Source organism: Hibiscus syriacus, unplaced genomic scaffold, assembly GCF_006381635.1.
Source record: "Hibiscus syriacus cultivar Baekdansim isolate YM2019G1 unplaced genomic scaffold, ASM638163v2 tig00110332_pilon, whole genome shotgun sequence".
Lineage (NCBI taxonomy): Eukaryota > Viridiplantae > Streptophyta > Magnoliopsida > Malvales > Malvaceae > Hibiscus > Hibiscus syriacus.
Window position 1 is genome coordinate 7,801,799 of NW_024062688.1, and position 17,055 is coordinate 7,818,853.

Consider the following 17,055-nt stretch of genomic DNA (forward strand, 5'->3'; position numbering starts at 1 on the left):
CATAATTATTATTGATAATCTAATCCAAATCAATAATTATAAAAACAATTCTTTCAGTCCAACTCATTCTATATAAAATCTGATTTAAATTAATCCACCAATAAAGTATAGATGATTATATTAGAAAACTAAAAAATGAAGATAAATGAAAACAGGCAAAAGCATTTTGTAAACCAGGTGGGCTACCATTGCCAACATATCACATTATAATTGAGAAGAGAAGATTAGGTTAGATGGTCACAGGTATTTCGAGCTCACAATCACATGTAATGGACATGAGCCCACCCCCATTAGTGCAAACCACCAAAAAGAGAGATAATGGCGAGGAAAATACGGATCTACGGATGCTTGTTTGCGATGTGATTGTGAAATTATTTAATATGGCAGGTGAGTATTGGACAGAAAAAATATAAGGGGTTGATGATGGGATAATTAATTTCGATGTGATTATGGTATTGGTAGGTGACACATAAAATCAATGTCCCAACTGCTAGGAAATTGGGGGGGGGGGGAAAGGAAGATTATTGGTTTGTTTTAATAATAATAATTAATCCTAGAATTGTATAGCGAGGCGTCAATCGATTAGGTTGATCTACATCTACATCTACGCAACCGGATCTCCTAATCACCTATGTGATGGATATAAAAAAATACATAACTCTCATAATTAACAAAGCAAAATCTATAAAAGTACATGATAAAATAAACAAATTTGTGAGGTATGCAAGCATACTATACAGTGGTATATATTATATCATCTTCGTAAAAACGACTTAATTTTATTTTTAACTCAATGTTAAGAATAAAAGATTTTTATACTTTTAGAAAAAGTAATGTGATTTCTAAATTTATTTTATAGTCAATGTCCCCATTAAAATGAGAGAGAAAATTTAATATGATCATTTGACCAACTTAAATCATCATTGATCATTATGATGTTGGTGTAACGAGTTTGGGTGTTAATTTGACAGACTTAGATGTTGACATGATGATTTACAATATTGATATGATAGTTTAATGTGGATGATGAAGTGGTAGAGGGGCTTAACCGAATCTTTTAGAAAGATGATGGTTTAGTTAATTCTTTTTAGAAAATTCTAGGACTTCTTTACTTTTTAAGAGAAAAAAATAAATAATAAGAAATTATTGAAAGTTTTAGAATACTTTAAATATAAAAAAATATTAAAATATTAAAAAAAGTAAATATAAAAATTTAAAATTAAAATATTTTTTTTTAAAAACACTCAAAACACTATTGAAGATTTCACAAAAATACAAAAACAAAAAAGCAAAACAAGCTATAAAAATGATAAATTATTAGAAAATAAAAATTCAAAAATATTTACAAATTATTACAAAAAAACACTTTTATTGAAAAATCTTTTCTAGTGTCTCGTGACCCTTAAATCTACTGCTATTTTTTTTTGTACAATTGAATCTACTGCTATTATCGAACATATTTTCAGTTAAAAATATAATTATATTTTTTATATTTTAAATTCTTTGAAAACTTTATATATCCATTTAGGCAAGCACAATGACAATATAATATCAAATGTTTATACTTTTTAATATTCTTGATGACCTCAAAAAATAACAACAATTCTTTTATCACTTGAATTATTTATTCATGCAAATATATCATTTACCTTAAGCATCATACAATAATATTATCAATCTACCGTATACAAATTAAAACATACTTACAAGCATGAATTCAATATAAACTAGATAAAATGAAACGATTGTTGAGTGCATTGAGTTATACACTTTAAAATTAATATATAAAAAACCTTTTATAAAATAATAATTTAAAATTCTTTAAGCATTGGATTTACCCTCTATCTTTCTAAAAGAATCACAAGGAGATGTGATTCAATATTTAACACAAAGATCATGAACCAATTTAGCCTCTTCCCTCTTTTGCCTCACTCAAGATGGGAGACACCATTTTCTATCTTTTTTTCTTTAAAAAATGATGGAATATGGTACAAAATCTAGTCGGATTTGGTGGTTAACTAGGATTGGGATTGGCTGCAAAATAAGCCAGCACACCAACAAATGGTGCATTGATGTAAGTAGTCGGCTCTGATTGCCTAAAATCACCTCTATCATCTCCATAAACATCATCTTCTCCAGGCCCTCCCTATAGCCCCAACCAAAACATTCGGGTTAGGATCCGTCGAGTTAAAATAACTAGAACCTTCCTTGCAGCCAATGAACTCAGGGTGATCTTTTACCGACGGTAACGATGAGCTACGGTGATGAATCCGTTGCGGGAAATAGTTGCTATAACCTACCATGTACGATAATCCCATTGGATTTTCACCTAAAATGTAATCAACCTGCTTCTTTGCCTGCATGCGAAGCGTAACCGGAGAGACAAATTCATTCCCACAGTTGACGGTTTGGGAGGTCCGATCCAGGTATTTAGCATAAACGAGGAGGATGAATGAGATTGTGGTTGCGTGTTGTAAGTTGCTGCCTCCCGGCTTGTAGATGAGGCCACCAGGGGTGTACTCGATATGGGATGAAGACGAATCAGGGATTAATGTGCACATGAAGCTATCGGCTGAGGCTTTATATGACTCAAGAGTGTACATGTTTCCCTCTAGCACTTCCTGAAAACAGGGAAACCCAAAGTGAATGCCAAAACAACAACTAATTCAATGCAATCAGGGACAAATACATGATTTTATATCAGGAATACAAACTTAAAATATTTTATCAAAGAATTAGGGAATGCTGAATTTCATCAACAAAAAATATATAGAAAATTTAGACAATATGAGGATTTAAATTTTTTAAAGATATGATCGTACTCCAACACTCTTCTCGATCCACCCCAAGTATAATGAGGAAAAGGGAAAGAAATGTAACGAGACATCACCTTGGAGACTAGAACGTTTAGTCCAGCATGCTTGTTGTCCCAACCGAATTCATTAATATTGTCACCAGCACCCAGGGTTTTGCCATTGTTTTCCAAGTAACTAAGGTATGAGTTGTCTTGGGAAGCCTTTCTTAACCATGCTGCTCCCCACAGCAATTCATCCTGACCCAATTAATAATGAAACCCATCAAACCTATTTAAATATATTTATTTATAAATTTATTGAATGATCTAAATAATAAAAAATAATTATTTAAAAAAATACAAGTTTAAATAATTATATAGGTCATGTATGTATTATTAATAAATAATTATTTTAAATAAATATTACTTTATAAATACTCTAGATTATATATATATATATAAATCATTTGTTTTTAACTTACTTGATATCCGCTAAAGTCACAGTAAAAAGGGCAGGCGCCATCCCTAATGTTAGAATTGTCACTATAAGCACCTCTGAAATTGTCGGCAAAATGGAAAGCCTGAACAGCATTCCGTAACAACGTATCCGCATATCCCGGGTCTACTGATCTAAACGCCATGGATGAAGCCGCAAGAGCGGCCGCCGTCTCACCAGCCACATCCGAAGCAGGGTTCGGTGCATCCACGGCGTAAACGGTCCTGGCGGTGTCCATATCCTCCGGTCTTTCCCAACAGCTATGGTCTATGTTTGGATCCCCAACCTATACACAGTTACATAAAATTAACCTTGTTTGAAAATGAACCAATTGCAAGAGACATTACATAATCATTATCCATACAAACGGAACATAGATGGGGACCAACAGCTTGACCCATGCAATTCAATGTCTTGAAAAGCAATAAAATATTGATTAAAGAAAAAGACATTATCTGCTCTCCCACTTTAACTTTTGTCTTTTTTCCTATTCCAGCTTTACATGATCACCCCAAAGCATCAAATAATAAACAAGAAGCTCTAATTTCTTTAATTTTAGTTACCAAGTGGGAAATTTGGCTTGCATTAGTTCAACCGAAAACGCCAAAAAGGTCCAAGTTCCCCTCTCCCACGGAAATCAAAGCGGACAGCAAATAAGGATTTAAATTAACGTTGTTGTCATATTTTTTATTACGTTTATCACGATTATGATAACGGCGGTCATTATGGATGTTTGTGTGTAATGACAATTTCAAACGATATTTTTATCTTTATGATTATATAAAAGTCATTGTTTTAATAGTAAACTGTTATTTAAATTTCCAATAATAAGGGTAGAATGTATAATTTATATTAGGGTATAAATTTACTAAATTAAATCAGAAATTTAAACAAATACAAAAATTACATCATTAAAAAATTATAAAAAAAATATCAATTTTGTAATTTTAAGAATACAATCCCATCCCAACGCCTTACACCCTGTCCATCTGGGAGGCAACCACCGTCACTACTCACTAGTAATGAAATAGCAGTGAAAAAGGAAAGAAAAGTAGACAATAAATTTAGTAGCAGTTAATACCTGGACGAAAATCCTGTTAGGCTGAGACACGGTTTTGAGTAAATAATCAGTGGCCCAACGAATCGCCACAAGCGCATTTCCCAGCTCATTCGACGGCATTAAATCTCCGAACTCGATCACACACCACGCCAGCATCGTCGTGGTAAACGCCATCGGAAACCCGAACTTAACGTTGTCACCGGCGTCGTAGTATCCGCCGGTCAAGTCCGTGTTGTACATCCACCCATCACTCAGTCCCGAATTACCCCTCCATCCTACACGTTGGTTTTCCGGCAAAAACCCCGACCGTTGCCCCTCGAAAAAGAGAATCGATTTCGACAATGCGTCGGAGTAGTTAAGGTAACTGGATTGAACCAAAGGGAGAGAAAGAAGATAATAATGAGAAGAGACGAAGGTCTCATGGCTTTGGCTCTTGTTCTTCCCTTTTAGTGGGAAATGTTAGTATTAGTAGGGAACGATTCACGAGGGAGAGTGAGGGGGAAAAGGTAAAGAAACGCCGACACTGATTTTTGGGGGTTTTGTCAGTGAACTTCACATGCCTTTCACAGAACGTGAGGACTTCACCAATTTTATTGTAAACTTAAATGGCCGAAAAGAGAATCAACGAATGGCTCTTTTGGAAATTGCAATAAAAGAAGAAGGTGAAACTGGGACAAGGATTTTGGTATTTCTTCTACTCTCAGCTTGAAGGATGTTTGCAATACTCGACGGTTTATTCTTTAAATGGGACAATTTTAACGCCTTGTTTGGAGACTCTTAAGACTATTGCAACGTGGCAAAGTGGGAGTCGCTATAGTTTTATTAGTAAAATAATAATGGATATATTGATAAAAATTATTGATAATATTTGTACAAATTATCATTTTGTTCTTTATTTTAAAATATTTAAATTTTAATGTTTTAAATTTTAGTTAAAATATACTTTATTAGATAAATAATTAGTTGATGTGATATTTTTATATATTCAATTGTCAACGTAACATATTTTATGTCACTCAAAAGTGATAATGTAATGTGTATCACATTATAAAAAATTATAACATAACATATGTTACATTAATAATTGAACACATATAAAAATATCATATCGGACATATGCATTGACTTAGTCAACTAAGAATTTGAAATGTTGGAAGCTAAAACACTCATTAAAATGTAATTTTTGTTATATCTCAATTAACGTTCTATTCAGGGATTAAAATGCGGTCTCGGTAGCGTTTACCGCGATTGCATCCATAGAGGGCGCTACTGCAAGTATATCGAAAGATAACACTATTATTATTTTGCAAAAGCTATTACGATAACAGACCGTTATTTAAAACTCTGATCATGATATTTCGGTTTTGTCTTTTTCATTCATAGAATCCTTCCATTTTTTTTTTCTGAGGGAGCAAAAGCTGCTTACAAAAGAGTAAACAGTGCGCTATGAAAACAACCAAGCAATCAATGGTGGCTCTTCTTCATAATCATCTTGATGGATGGCCATTCGTTGTGGATATGTGAGTTTTGTTTGAAGTAGTTGAGTTTTTGTACAATATGTCGAATTTTAGATGAGAATTAATCTTAGGGTAATTATTACGATCTTTACAACATAGTCACAATCTCAGGGTAATTATTACGATCTTTACAACCAATATCATACTCACGTCAGCTGCAGTACATCCCCCTCCTATACTATAATATTTACTCTACACAGAGTACTCTAAACAGAGTAGCATCCGGATAGACGGAAGGATTTGGCCAGACAGCTGTACCTCTAAAATTTATAATTTTTTATAATTTAAAATTTTTGTATTTTCTATTATAATCTATTATCATTTTTAAATTTTATAAATTCGTCCTACACAAGAATCGTGCATATGTCTTTTGAGCAACACCTTTCTACCTAAAGGAGCAACATGCTTAAAATCAAAACTTAGAGGTTCTCATAACTAAAAGAAACTACTAAAAAGTTTACAAGAGGAGTTTCAACAACGACAACAGCTTCACCAACAATAACAGGAGCTCTTGATAATTAAACGGAGATCCTGAAACCTTAGATGTGCTGGTATTTTCATTTCTGAATGACTTGGCAACAAAGCGAAGAAGTGATGTTCATCCTTGGCCACATCCATTCGCAACTTGAAGAGCTATCTTGACGTCCATGCCGATAGGACAGCACATAAAAACCAATGTCGGTTACCAGCAACCTAATGAGTTGATTAGAGTGATTACGCGTCGTTTTTGTCAAGCTCCATTTGAAGTTAAGGACCTGATGATGAATGGGTCATTTTTGCATACATAATAGGTTGGACTATGAACATTTGAAATATACCACAAATGAATTGTTGTGAGAGCCAAACAAGTATGCAAAACAAAAGTAGTCCGTGCGTTGAGTTTATTATTACTATATTTAATAAACAATTTATATTTAATTTGTATTCATTATATAAATCTTAACTATTTATTTTTAATATATTTTGCTCTTATTTTATATAATAAATGAAATTTGATATTTACATTTTTAAATTGAATATAAATGAAGTTAATGTTAAAATTTAGGGTAAGATTAAAGATGTTAATTGAACGAGTCATGCAGTAGAGGGATCATCCTACACTCATTCTCGCTAAAAAAAATTCATTTTATTCTTATATTGTGATCAATTACAAGTATAAAATTTAAAATTATTCTAACTTCGTGATCTATAAGATTAAACATCATGGGGTATTTATGTGAGTCTCGAGACTATCTCTTAATTTCTTGCGATCTACTTCGCAAATATATTATTGATATCAGTTAATAAATACAAACTATTTTTATGAAGAAAATATGATATATCTGCTTTTTGAACTTCCTATTTGTGCCTATTCCAATTGTTACAATTTAAAAGAAATAGTAAACCATCACAACTCTTTAATTAGTAAATTAAAATATAATTTTAACATGAATTTTAAAAGATTAAATTAAAATCTTTATAAACCGAATTACAAACAATGAAACATCTCAAATATATCATAATATCTTTAATCCAAGATAATGTAAAATTTTCAAAAATCATTCATACATAAACATAATACTATCAATATTATATTATTTTTAAATGTATTTATATATATGAGCTGATGGAGATTAAGAGGAATATTGGCATTTATTTTATAACCTATAATGAATTAATTTCTGTTTCTATCCTACTCCACCCATCTGTAAACCTATACTTCATGTCTAGTGAAGTAAAATAAAACGAATCTTCACTATAAGAGTGTAATTGTATACTTATCATTTTTGAAAGAAATTGTTAAATTTAATTGATATATTAAGAGAAGGGAAAAATAGAGTCATTTTCTTTGAAAAGTACTAGAATTTTAAAAAACCTATTACACCTTTTCTTCATGGTGAGAGATTCCCAATCATCAGATATTATAAGATCCTCATCTTCAACATCAAGCTTTTCGACTTGATTGTGATTTCTGCTTTCATCAGAAGATCGGGAATGGTGCTTGGGAAACCTCAGACGGTTTTCTTTTCCAGTAACATTTTCAGTCAGCTCAGAGGTTTCCTGATTTCAACATCCTTCTCACCCTCCAGAATCCCTCGTTGGCAACATTGGATGTACTTTCAGCATTTCCAATAGGGTTATTACTGTCCTTATCAGCAGGAGCTTCAACCCATCCAGAGAGAAGCATTCCATCAGGTCCTTCTCCTCATCAAATTCCTCGCTGTGAGCATGAGTAAATTTTTTAAATCGGTCTTCATATTCGAGGATAAATGCCCCAAACTCAGGAAAAAATTAATGCAAAGAGAGAATACAAACATCAGCCGCAAGCCAGCCATTCTGCAGCTACAGAAAATAAAATTAGGAAAATAAAGGAAGTCTATATCAAAAACTCATAATAATTTATACTTAGACGTCTAGCTAATCAAATAGTTAGACTGAAACACATTTCAGTTTAGCTAAATGAACGTGCCAAACATTTTTCACGTTTTGACCGTATGACACAAATGGCAGGAGCAAAGATGTAACAGTTATGCACAAGTTACCAAAAAAGGACCACAAGAAAAAATGATAAATTAATTTGACGAAACCAGTCCAACATTCATCATATTCTTAAAGAGCCTCTACAGAAATAATAAAAAGGATTTTTAATATTTACATGACGGTTAGAAACTAGACACAACCTATGCTTGATATTGATACTGCATTTGAACTCTTGTTGTAGTTCTTCTACAGTAAGCATAGTCCCACTTAACTGGAGAAGGCAGCTCAGATAAGGCCTGTTAAGCGAAAAAATTCACAATTATCACATTATCTGATGTGCTAAAGTGTAAAAGAATAACTCCTGTGGCTCCCAGACTTGAATCCAAGAATAATTAATGCAAAAAGGGAAAATATCATATTAGAGGATGTTTTTCTTTAAAAGCAAGAAAAGGGAGAAGATTTTACTTTCCCAAGGTTTGCAGCATAAATTGCCACCATATCCTCTTCAAGATCTTCACCAACTTCATAAAGAATACTTGCCCCTAGCATAATTAGTGGGAAATTCAAGCCAAGTTTGGCTTTAACAATCTTTTCAACAACATCCCTCAACTTAGTGCGACGTGTCTTAACTTCAAGCAATAGCTGTGTCTGTTTACAAGGTATTAAACGTGAGCAAGTGTGAGTTGTGTGAGTTGAAACATATAAAAAGAAATTCCATTCGGACATGCATTTTAGATATACCTCCGAACAAACATAGCAAAACTTGTTAGGTTCATTTCTACGGGCATTAGAAGCAACTTTCTTGAAGGATGTTCCAAACAATAAGTCATCCTACATAGGTATCCAACTCAGATTAGAACCACATAAAAAGAAAGCAATTTGCATTATGAAGCATGGGAAGAGAACAATAAATCCTAGCAATTACAATGATTGCTATAGATTACATCAAACTGAAATAAACATAAAGGAAGCATGGGAAGAGAACTATAATTCCTATATCCTAGCAATAACAATGACTGATATGGATTACATCAAACTAAAATGAACATAAAAACTAGTGCTTGATACTTGAGAAGAAACTGAACTACATGGTTATTAGTTACTTTGTATTTAAATATCTAAAATACTAAAAAATGGAGAATAAAGAAACTAAACCTGTAATTGTTGCTATCTTTTTTAAAAACTTTAATTGCTTCAATCACGATCAACCCAACTATGATAGCATATGTTGTTGCCACAGCATGCACAATATTACCAGCAATTCCTTTTGCTTCAAAAAGACTATGCAAATGGATCCCAGAAGAAGAGGCCCTAATATTCGCAGCAGCAGTAACAAATTCCACAGCCAATGATCATCTTTATCAAAAGTCAGATTTCCAATTTCCTGTCAAATTGTTAAATAAACTAGTATATCTTGGTCAGATGAAACGATCAATCAACTTTTTAAAAAGCAATGAATCAACACTGACCTTTCCTCTCTTCAAGAAAAATAATCTCAATGACTTGTGGAAAACTCTTGAATTTTCTGCAAGGCTCCATACATCCTGAGGATTCTTCAAGCCCAGAGATGCCATGGCAGATACATCATCAGTTGCACTACCTTTTTCAGTGCTTCCATTCTCTTTAGTTAGTTTCTCAGGCAATACGTCCTTATTATATAGGCCTTGGTTTGTTACGGTTTTTCCAAGTTTCTTCATTAGACAGAGCCACTTCTATGTTATGACCAAATACATGATCATATATTCTTCTTCCATATCGATCAATATCTTCATCTATTCTACATTCAAATACATCTTCAGACTGTTCCAATGAGTTTGTAGCATCACTAGAGTGCACATTCAAATCGTTTTCTTGATTCTTGCCCCAAACAACTTTGCAAAAAGCAGGTCCTTCGCCCACACGATACAATGAACAAACTACAATTCAAACAATATGATTAAGACTTCTGACATAGAAGTTCCTTGGAAACGACTAGATGTAAATAATAATTGTAGTGACTACTGGTTAACTCTGATAGAAATAAATGAACTACCACCCTAACCCCAGCCAAAAGAAAATTTCTCAATAATTAATGATTACCTTTGAGGGAGTGTTTGTAATTGTACAGACCGGATAAGTCTTTGGAGCAGGTTTTGGCTGACACTCATAGCACTCTGTTTTTCCCTTCAAATGTACAGTAACCTGCACCAGTATAGTTATACAATACGGTGATATGGTCGTCATTCATCACCACAAGCACAGACAAATTAATAACATAAAAGCAATGCTGAAGCCAAGTAAAAAGAAAAAGAAACAAGGTCAAGGAATAAGAACAGAAAATAATCTTATAGTGTGTATGTGAGAAAGTGCTAAATAAAAGAAAACACAATACTCATTTTTTTCAAGTAAAATAACCAACAAATTTGGTAGCCAAACATAGGTGAGACTTCAGAACCTAGAGCAATAATAAGATCATGTTACAAAACAAATAAAGGGAAAGGGAAATAATCAAGCAAACAGACACTTTGACGTCTTTTGTAAAATTAAATTGCTAAGTACACTTTCTTACACTGTCAAATTTGAATTATACAAGGAAAACAGTCATGTTTTTACACCAAATGAAGAAGATAAAAACAACTTTTCAAGCATATTTTAGAGCTGCATAAATGCATAGATAATATTAGTATAGGACTCATTTCATATAATATTTCATAAAGCCCTCAATAGAACTTAATAAGAAATAAACTCTGTCCAAACAGAAACTTAGGATGCTACTACTTGTATATAGGATAAATAGGTCACTAGCTCTAGAAGTGAGTTTCACCAATAAGTTTTTATTTGCATAAAATAGCAGTACTTCAGATTATCAGTTATATAGCATGAAAAATAAAAACACTCTGACTGGAATTGTACTTGCACAAACTAAGAAAAAATTGATGAAAAATAAATATGAGTAACCTAGAAATGTTATATATATACATGAAAAAAAACTAAATTACCTGTCCCGGGAACCCTGTGGTCCCGCTTTCAACTAAGGGAACATCAGCCGCCAAGCAAAGACGGTTTATATGGCGCTTTTTATCTAAGTTGTCCAGCCCATTCAGAACAACATTAAACTCTTTAAAGAAATCAACATTGAAACGAGACTCCTTAACATTTGCATGATATGGTGTAATGTTTATGTTGGGCCTGAATCTCAAGACTGCCTCTCGAGCACCTGATAGAAACATGATGAAATACAAATCATCAACTTATATAACTAACCCTGCAAGCAAACAGGAAAATGCTTGTGAATGTACTTGCCTTGGCTTTGGACTACCCAACATGGGATTGTCGTGTTGGGAAATAAACGAGTAATTTCCCTATAATCAGATTAGTGAGAATGTGAAATAAAAGCGGAAAAATAATACCCGAAATTGATAACGGAGTTCAGCCAATTATGCCTACATCTCCGGACTGCTGCAGATCTTTTACCAAAGAGAGAAAATTTATAGGTGTTTACAAAACACTCACAACTCACAAGAAAACTCTCTAAACTCTTTAGTAATGGGAGAAAAAAAATGATTTGAGATGATTTTAAAGCTAAATGGGTTATGGTATTTATAGTTGAAGCTTAAGAACTAATCTTATAAATACCCTAAATTCTAGTGACTAATTACAAAATTTACCCTTCTCACTTTCAAATATAACTGCACCGAAAATTGACAATTTATGTGCATTAATTTGCACTTTCAGCCCTTTCTATGACTTGTCCAGCCTCTTTTTATGACTTTTAACAATCTCTCACTTGAAGATTGATTTTAATATGTCTTCACACCTCGATCAATGTAGCAATATTCTAGTTTTGTTATTCTTGCATGCCAACTGAAGCTGAACACAACTTCAGTTTGTCTGTAGTCACCGCCCTGTAAACCCACTTATTATCGGGCAGTTTCTCCGTGGTTGCCTTGTCCCTCAATGTCTTGGCTTCCTTCGACTCTTGTCTACTAGTCTTTGAAGGATTGTTCCTCACTTGAACATCCTCAGCAAGCCCCTACTTCGACCCTTCTCTTAAGATGGTTTCTGAAGCCATGTTCTCTACACGAACATGCTCGACAAACTCCTTGGACACAGACAACTCTTCTTGCACTTGGCTTATACTTGCCTTGGCAGAAATGAACCTTATTGAGCCAACTCTCAACGCCTATTCGATCCTGGGGTCGTCCTCTTCTCTGGACAACTCGATCTTGGGCTCATCCATCATCTTGGATGACTCGGCTCCCCTTGGGTAATTTGGCAACACTTCTGGCACCTTAAGTCAGCGCCCCCTCGTTTGCTTGACTCTTACCCTCGGCTTAGCATCTTTGACACTCGAACTTGTGCCAAGACTGCACACATCTTCCCCATACTCACCATCTGGTTCATCATTGAGTGGACTTTCTCTGCCACTCGAGGAACAACATTCATCATCTTTTGACTTGCCTTCATCATGGATTCGCTTGCCACTACCCTCGGCTTTCGGCTTTGTTTTGGAAGTCTTGTTTTTCTTTACTCCAAATTCTTTGATAGACTCAGCGGTTGTCAAGGCTTTAGATAACTCATTGACTTCTCTTCGCTCGAACACTCTCTTTTCCCATGGCTTCAATCCGAACATGAAGGTGAAGAATCCATATTCTTCAGTCAAACTTGGGACTTTGAGCATGAGTTTTATGAATCGACTCACATATTCTTAAGTGTCCATTTATGCATGAGACGCCTCAACTTGGACCACGCCTCCATCCTGGCATACTGTGAGCAGACTTGCTCACTTTGCACCTCGGCTTGACAGCTTTATCTCTTGTTATCGCATTGGGTCCTTTCTTGTGCTCGACTACTTTGACAACTGCAGTCTCTTCACGTTTTCTTTTGGGTTCGGCTACTTCAACATCAACATCCTTGCCTCGTCTCGATCCTTGCTTGGCCACATTGATCCCCTTCAATCAGACCAAGTCTTTTTCCTGGATTGGTAGCTTTAACACTTGTAACCGCGCCAATTTCTGCTACTTCTCCTTCCCCTCATCTTCATGATAGTTGTAGGCGACGCTTCACGGGACATCCTCTAATCAAATGAGGACCATCACAGAAGTATCACTTAAGCTTTTCCTTGCTCATTTCTTCTTCACCCGGACTTAGCCTTGTCATTCTTTCCCGATGGCATTCCTTGGCTACGATCAGGCGATGACTCTCCTTGTCCATTCGAAGAGCTTTCTCTATCATCTCCATGCTGCACCTTTTCTTGGTCTCCACCATTGTTGCCACTGTCTCTTGGCATGGGCTTGGACGACACATCGCTACTTGGCTTGTCACCTGCAAGCTCAGTCAGCTTTCCAGCTACAGCTATGGCCTCTGAAAGTCTCTAAGCATCACTTTGCTCTCCCCCGAGCATCGCCCCTGGTCTAAGTCCTTCAAAGAAGATGTTGAGCGCATCCAATTCACTTATTGTTCCCTTGCATATGAGCAGCTCCCTCTTGAGCTCATCAACTTCTTTTCTCAAAGCCATCGCTCCCACTCGAATCTGGCTTCTTTGAATCGTTTCTGACAAATTCTTGCGAACCATCGTGTATTAGAACACCTCCGTCGACAAATTTGTATCACCGACCAAATTTTACTATTCACAAAATTCACTATTCATATGAATAGTAACCTCGCAAAAAAATTGACAAAATTCACAACCAAAATCTCTGATACTAGTTGTTGGAAAATAAACGAGTAATTTCCCTATAACCGGATTAGTGAGAATGTGAAATACAAGCGGAAAAATATTATCCGAAATTGATAATGGAGTTCAGCGAATTATGCCTACGTCTCCGGACTGCTGCAGATCTTTTACCAAAGAGAGAAAATTTATAGGTGTTTACAAAACACTCATAACTCACACGAAAACTCTCTAAACTCTTTAGTAATGGGAGAAAGAAAATGATTTGGGATGATTTTGAAGTTAAATGAGTTAGGGTATTTATAGTTGAAGCTTAAGAACTAATCTTATAAATACCCTAAAGTCTAGTGACTAATTGCAAAATTTACCCTTCTCACTTTCAAATATAACTGCACCGAAAATTAACAATTTATGTGCATTAATTTGCACTTTCGGTGCAACCCCTTTCTATGACTTGTGCAGCCCCTTTTTATGACTTTTAACGAAACAAAAACTGTCTATTCAGGTTGCTGACTTCTATAGTGTCCATGTCAATCTACAAGCAAATGTTTAAATGCATGAATAAATAATTTCCAAAAAATAAAAATCAGTTCAAACCCACACCACCTTGACCTCAAAACAAATGAAACAAACAATTTTACATTCATCAAATCAATAACTTACTATAAGCACTTTACACCATCTTAAAACTATGCATCCAACTTTTGCATCTTTGCAAACAATCCCATTGCTAGACAACCCTATATAATCACATATTCACACCACAGTAAAAATCAAGCATTAGCATAACTACCAATCAGGGGTGGATGAACTAAGCTCCCATATTGGCCAAGTGCGTCCCCATTATTTTGGAAAAATGGTTAAATTTAGCTTAATGTATTAAGGGAAAAAAATTTGCATACCCATTATTTTTAAAAAAAGAAAATTAAAATTTTGGACTTCATTCTTAAATTTATAGATCCCACGGCTACCAATCAAGTCAAACTAAGGGCAACACCAATACACCATACTCCAGCATTCATATTTACCATCACTATGAGCTTCTCTATTTCCAGCAATTCAGACATTATGCTTTCCCAAAGTTAAGACCTCCATGCTACCATAATTCCCAGTCCTATAACACGAAACAAAGCATCATAAGTTCCACCTTGTGTGCCACTACCACCACTACAAATCAATATTCCATTGTTAAACTAACTGTGCCAATTCCTTCTATAAATACCAAATATACCAAAGACTAAAGAAAAATTCGGACCATGAAAATCAAAGAATCCCTCGTTAACTTTACCAGAAACTAATGTATGCAACAAAAAAACTATATAATCACCTCAAGTCATTTTACTATAATATTTTACAACATATTTTAAAAGCTTTTAAAACTTAGAAATATATATATATCGAATACTTTTGAGGATTAATATATCTTTAAATGTTTGAAAATAATTTTAAAGTTTTTAAACATATGAATAATATTATGTGAAGAATATTTTAAGAAGGTTATAACATCTATTCAAGTTCCAGGATTAAGAGAACTTCATTGAATATCGAATCACGATTATGTTAAAAGTTTTTAATTTTATTTAAGTTTCTACCAATTTTCTTAAAATTCAATTTAGTCCCTTTTTAATGATTTTTAATTAATCAATCGATCTCATAATTAATATCAAATCTCGTCTCCATTGAAAATTTCACAATTAGGAGTAGAGATTATAAAACTCAAAGTTTACTGATTCAAGAGAAATGATTATCAAGTTTACATTTAGAAATTTGGATTCTTTAAATTAAATTAAGATATGATCAATGATTTAAACTGCGATTATAACTATTTTTCTTATAGAATTATGCTTACTACACTCGTGGACATAATAAATATTATTACAATTATTATGAATATTCCGATCTAAAATATATTTCTTTTATCTTATTTTATTTTTTATTGAAAGAATTATTTTACTTTTAAATTTTATCTTCATAGAATAATAACAAAAATAATAACTCACTATTGTTGCAATTGGTTGTTACTCAATGAATTATGGTCGCGATATGTTGTTATTAATGTAATTCTATTTCATATTACTATTTTTTACAATACTAATTGCGAACAATATTATTATCATTATATAACAACCGTTATTTTATTATTTAATCTTTATTTAAATTCTAAAATACATCTTCCGCAACACTGAATGTGGAAAAGAATATTGTATAAAATAAACTTAATATAAAAATAAGTATCCAAACTATACATTTTTCTCATGTGCCAAATTGTTTTTATCAGTTTAGGTGGCTAACGTTTTTAGTATTATTATTTAGCTGCATTGATCGTAACAAACGTTAAAATAGTGTTATTATAAGAAAAATATTATTTAAAAAACCTCAAAAATTATTAATATTTTAAAAAGTCAAAATATTTCTAAAATCTCAAAATCTTTAATCTCAAAATCTTTTAATCTCAAAGCATCCACCACACCAGTTAACTGTCCACCACCACTATCGTCTTCACTGATTGTGTTCCCACACGTCATCAACTAGCTATTCATTTCTGACTGTCAATCGTAACTTCAAAATCCATAAAATACAAATCTCAAAATCTAAACCCTAAATTCTAACTCTATACATCTTAATATGCATGTGAATAGTGAAAAGATGATTAGCAGGTGATTTGGCGGTCATAGTTGGTGATGGTGGATGATAAGTGAATTGGGAGTTTTGAAATATTTTATAAACGTAGAAAAAAGTTTGAGGTCTTTTTGAAAATTAATGAATTTATTTTTTGAAATTTAAAGAAGAAACAATCAAGTCATCTGTCAAATAATATTAAAAATATTAGATAATTAATCAAAAGAAAATTTAGACATTTATTTAAATGAGGAAAAAGATATAATTTATACTTTTATTTACCGGGAAAAGTTTAATACCCGCGGCCTCACTATACGCTGCATTCGTATTGGTCAATGTCACAATGTTCTGGTCCAACAAAACAATATCTAATTAGACCACGCCATTTGTACACACTCACACCTCAAAATATCCGAGCGTGATATACACAAGCATTCCCGAATTGTTTTTCTCGTT

The 17,055-nt window shown here is 33.5% G+C and overlaps 1 protein-coding gene and 1 pseudogene across 1 annotated transcript; both read right to left on the bottom strand.

Annotated features, from left to right (window-relative positions):
- Positions 1-1,850: 1,850 nt before the first annotated feature.
- Positions 1,851-5,040, bottom strand: LOC120119899 (endoglucanase 24-like). The gene is given in 6 exon segments (XM_039139692.1): positions 1,851-2,147; positions 2,149-2,621; positions 2,891-3,052; positions 3,277-3,576; positions 4,372-4,736; positions 4,739-5,040. Coding segments are annotated over 6 exon segments (1,467 nt in total). The 5' UTR covers positions 4,773-5,040; the 3' UTR covers positions 1,851-2,014.
- A 2,624-nt stretch (positions 5,041-7,664) lies between these two features.
- On the bottom strand, positions 7,665-13,596 carry LOC120120072 (annotated as a pseudogene).
- Between the last annotated feature and the right edge of the window lie 3,459 nt (positions 13,597-17,055).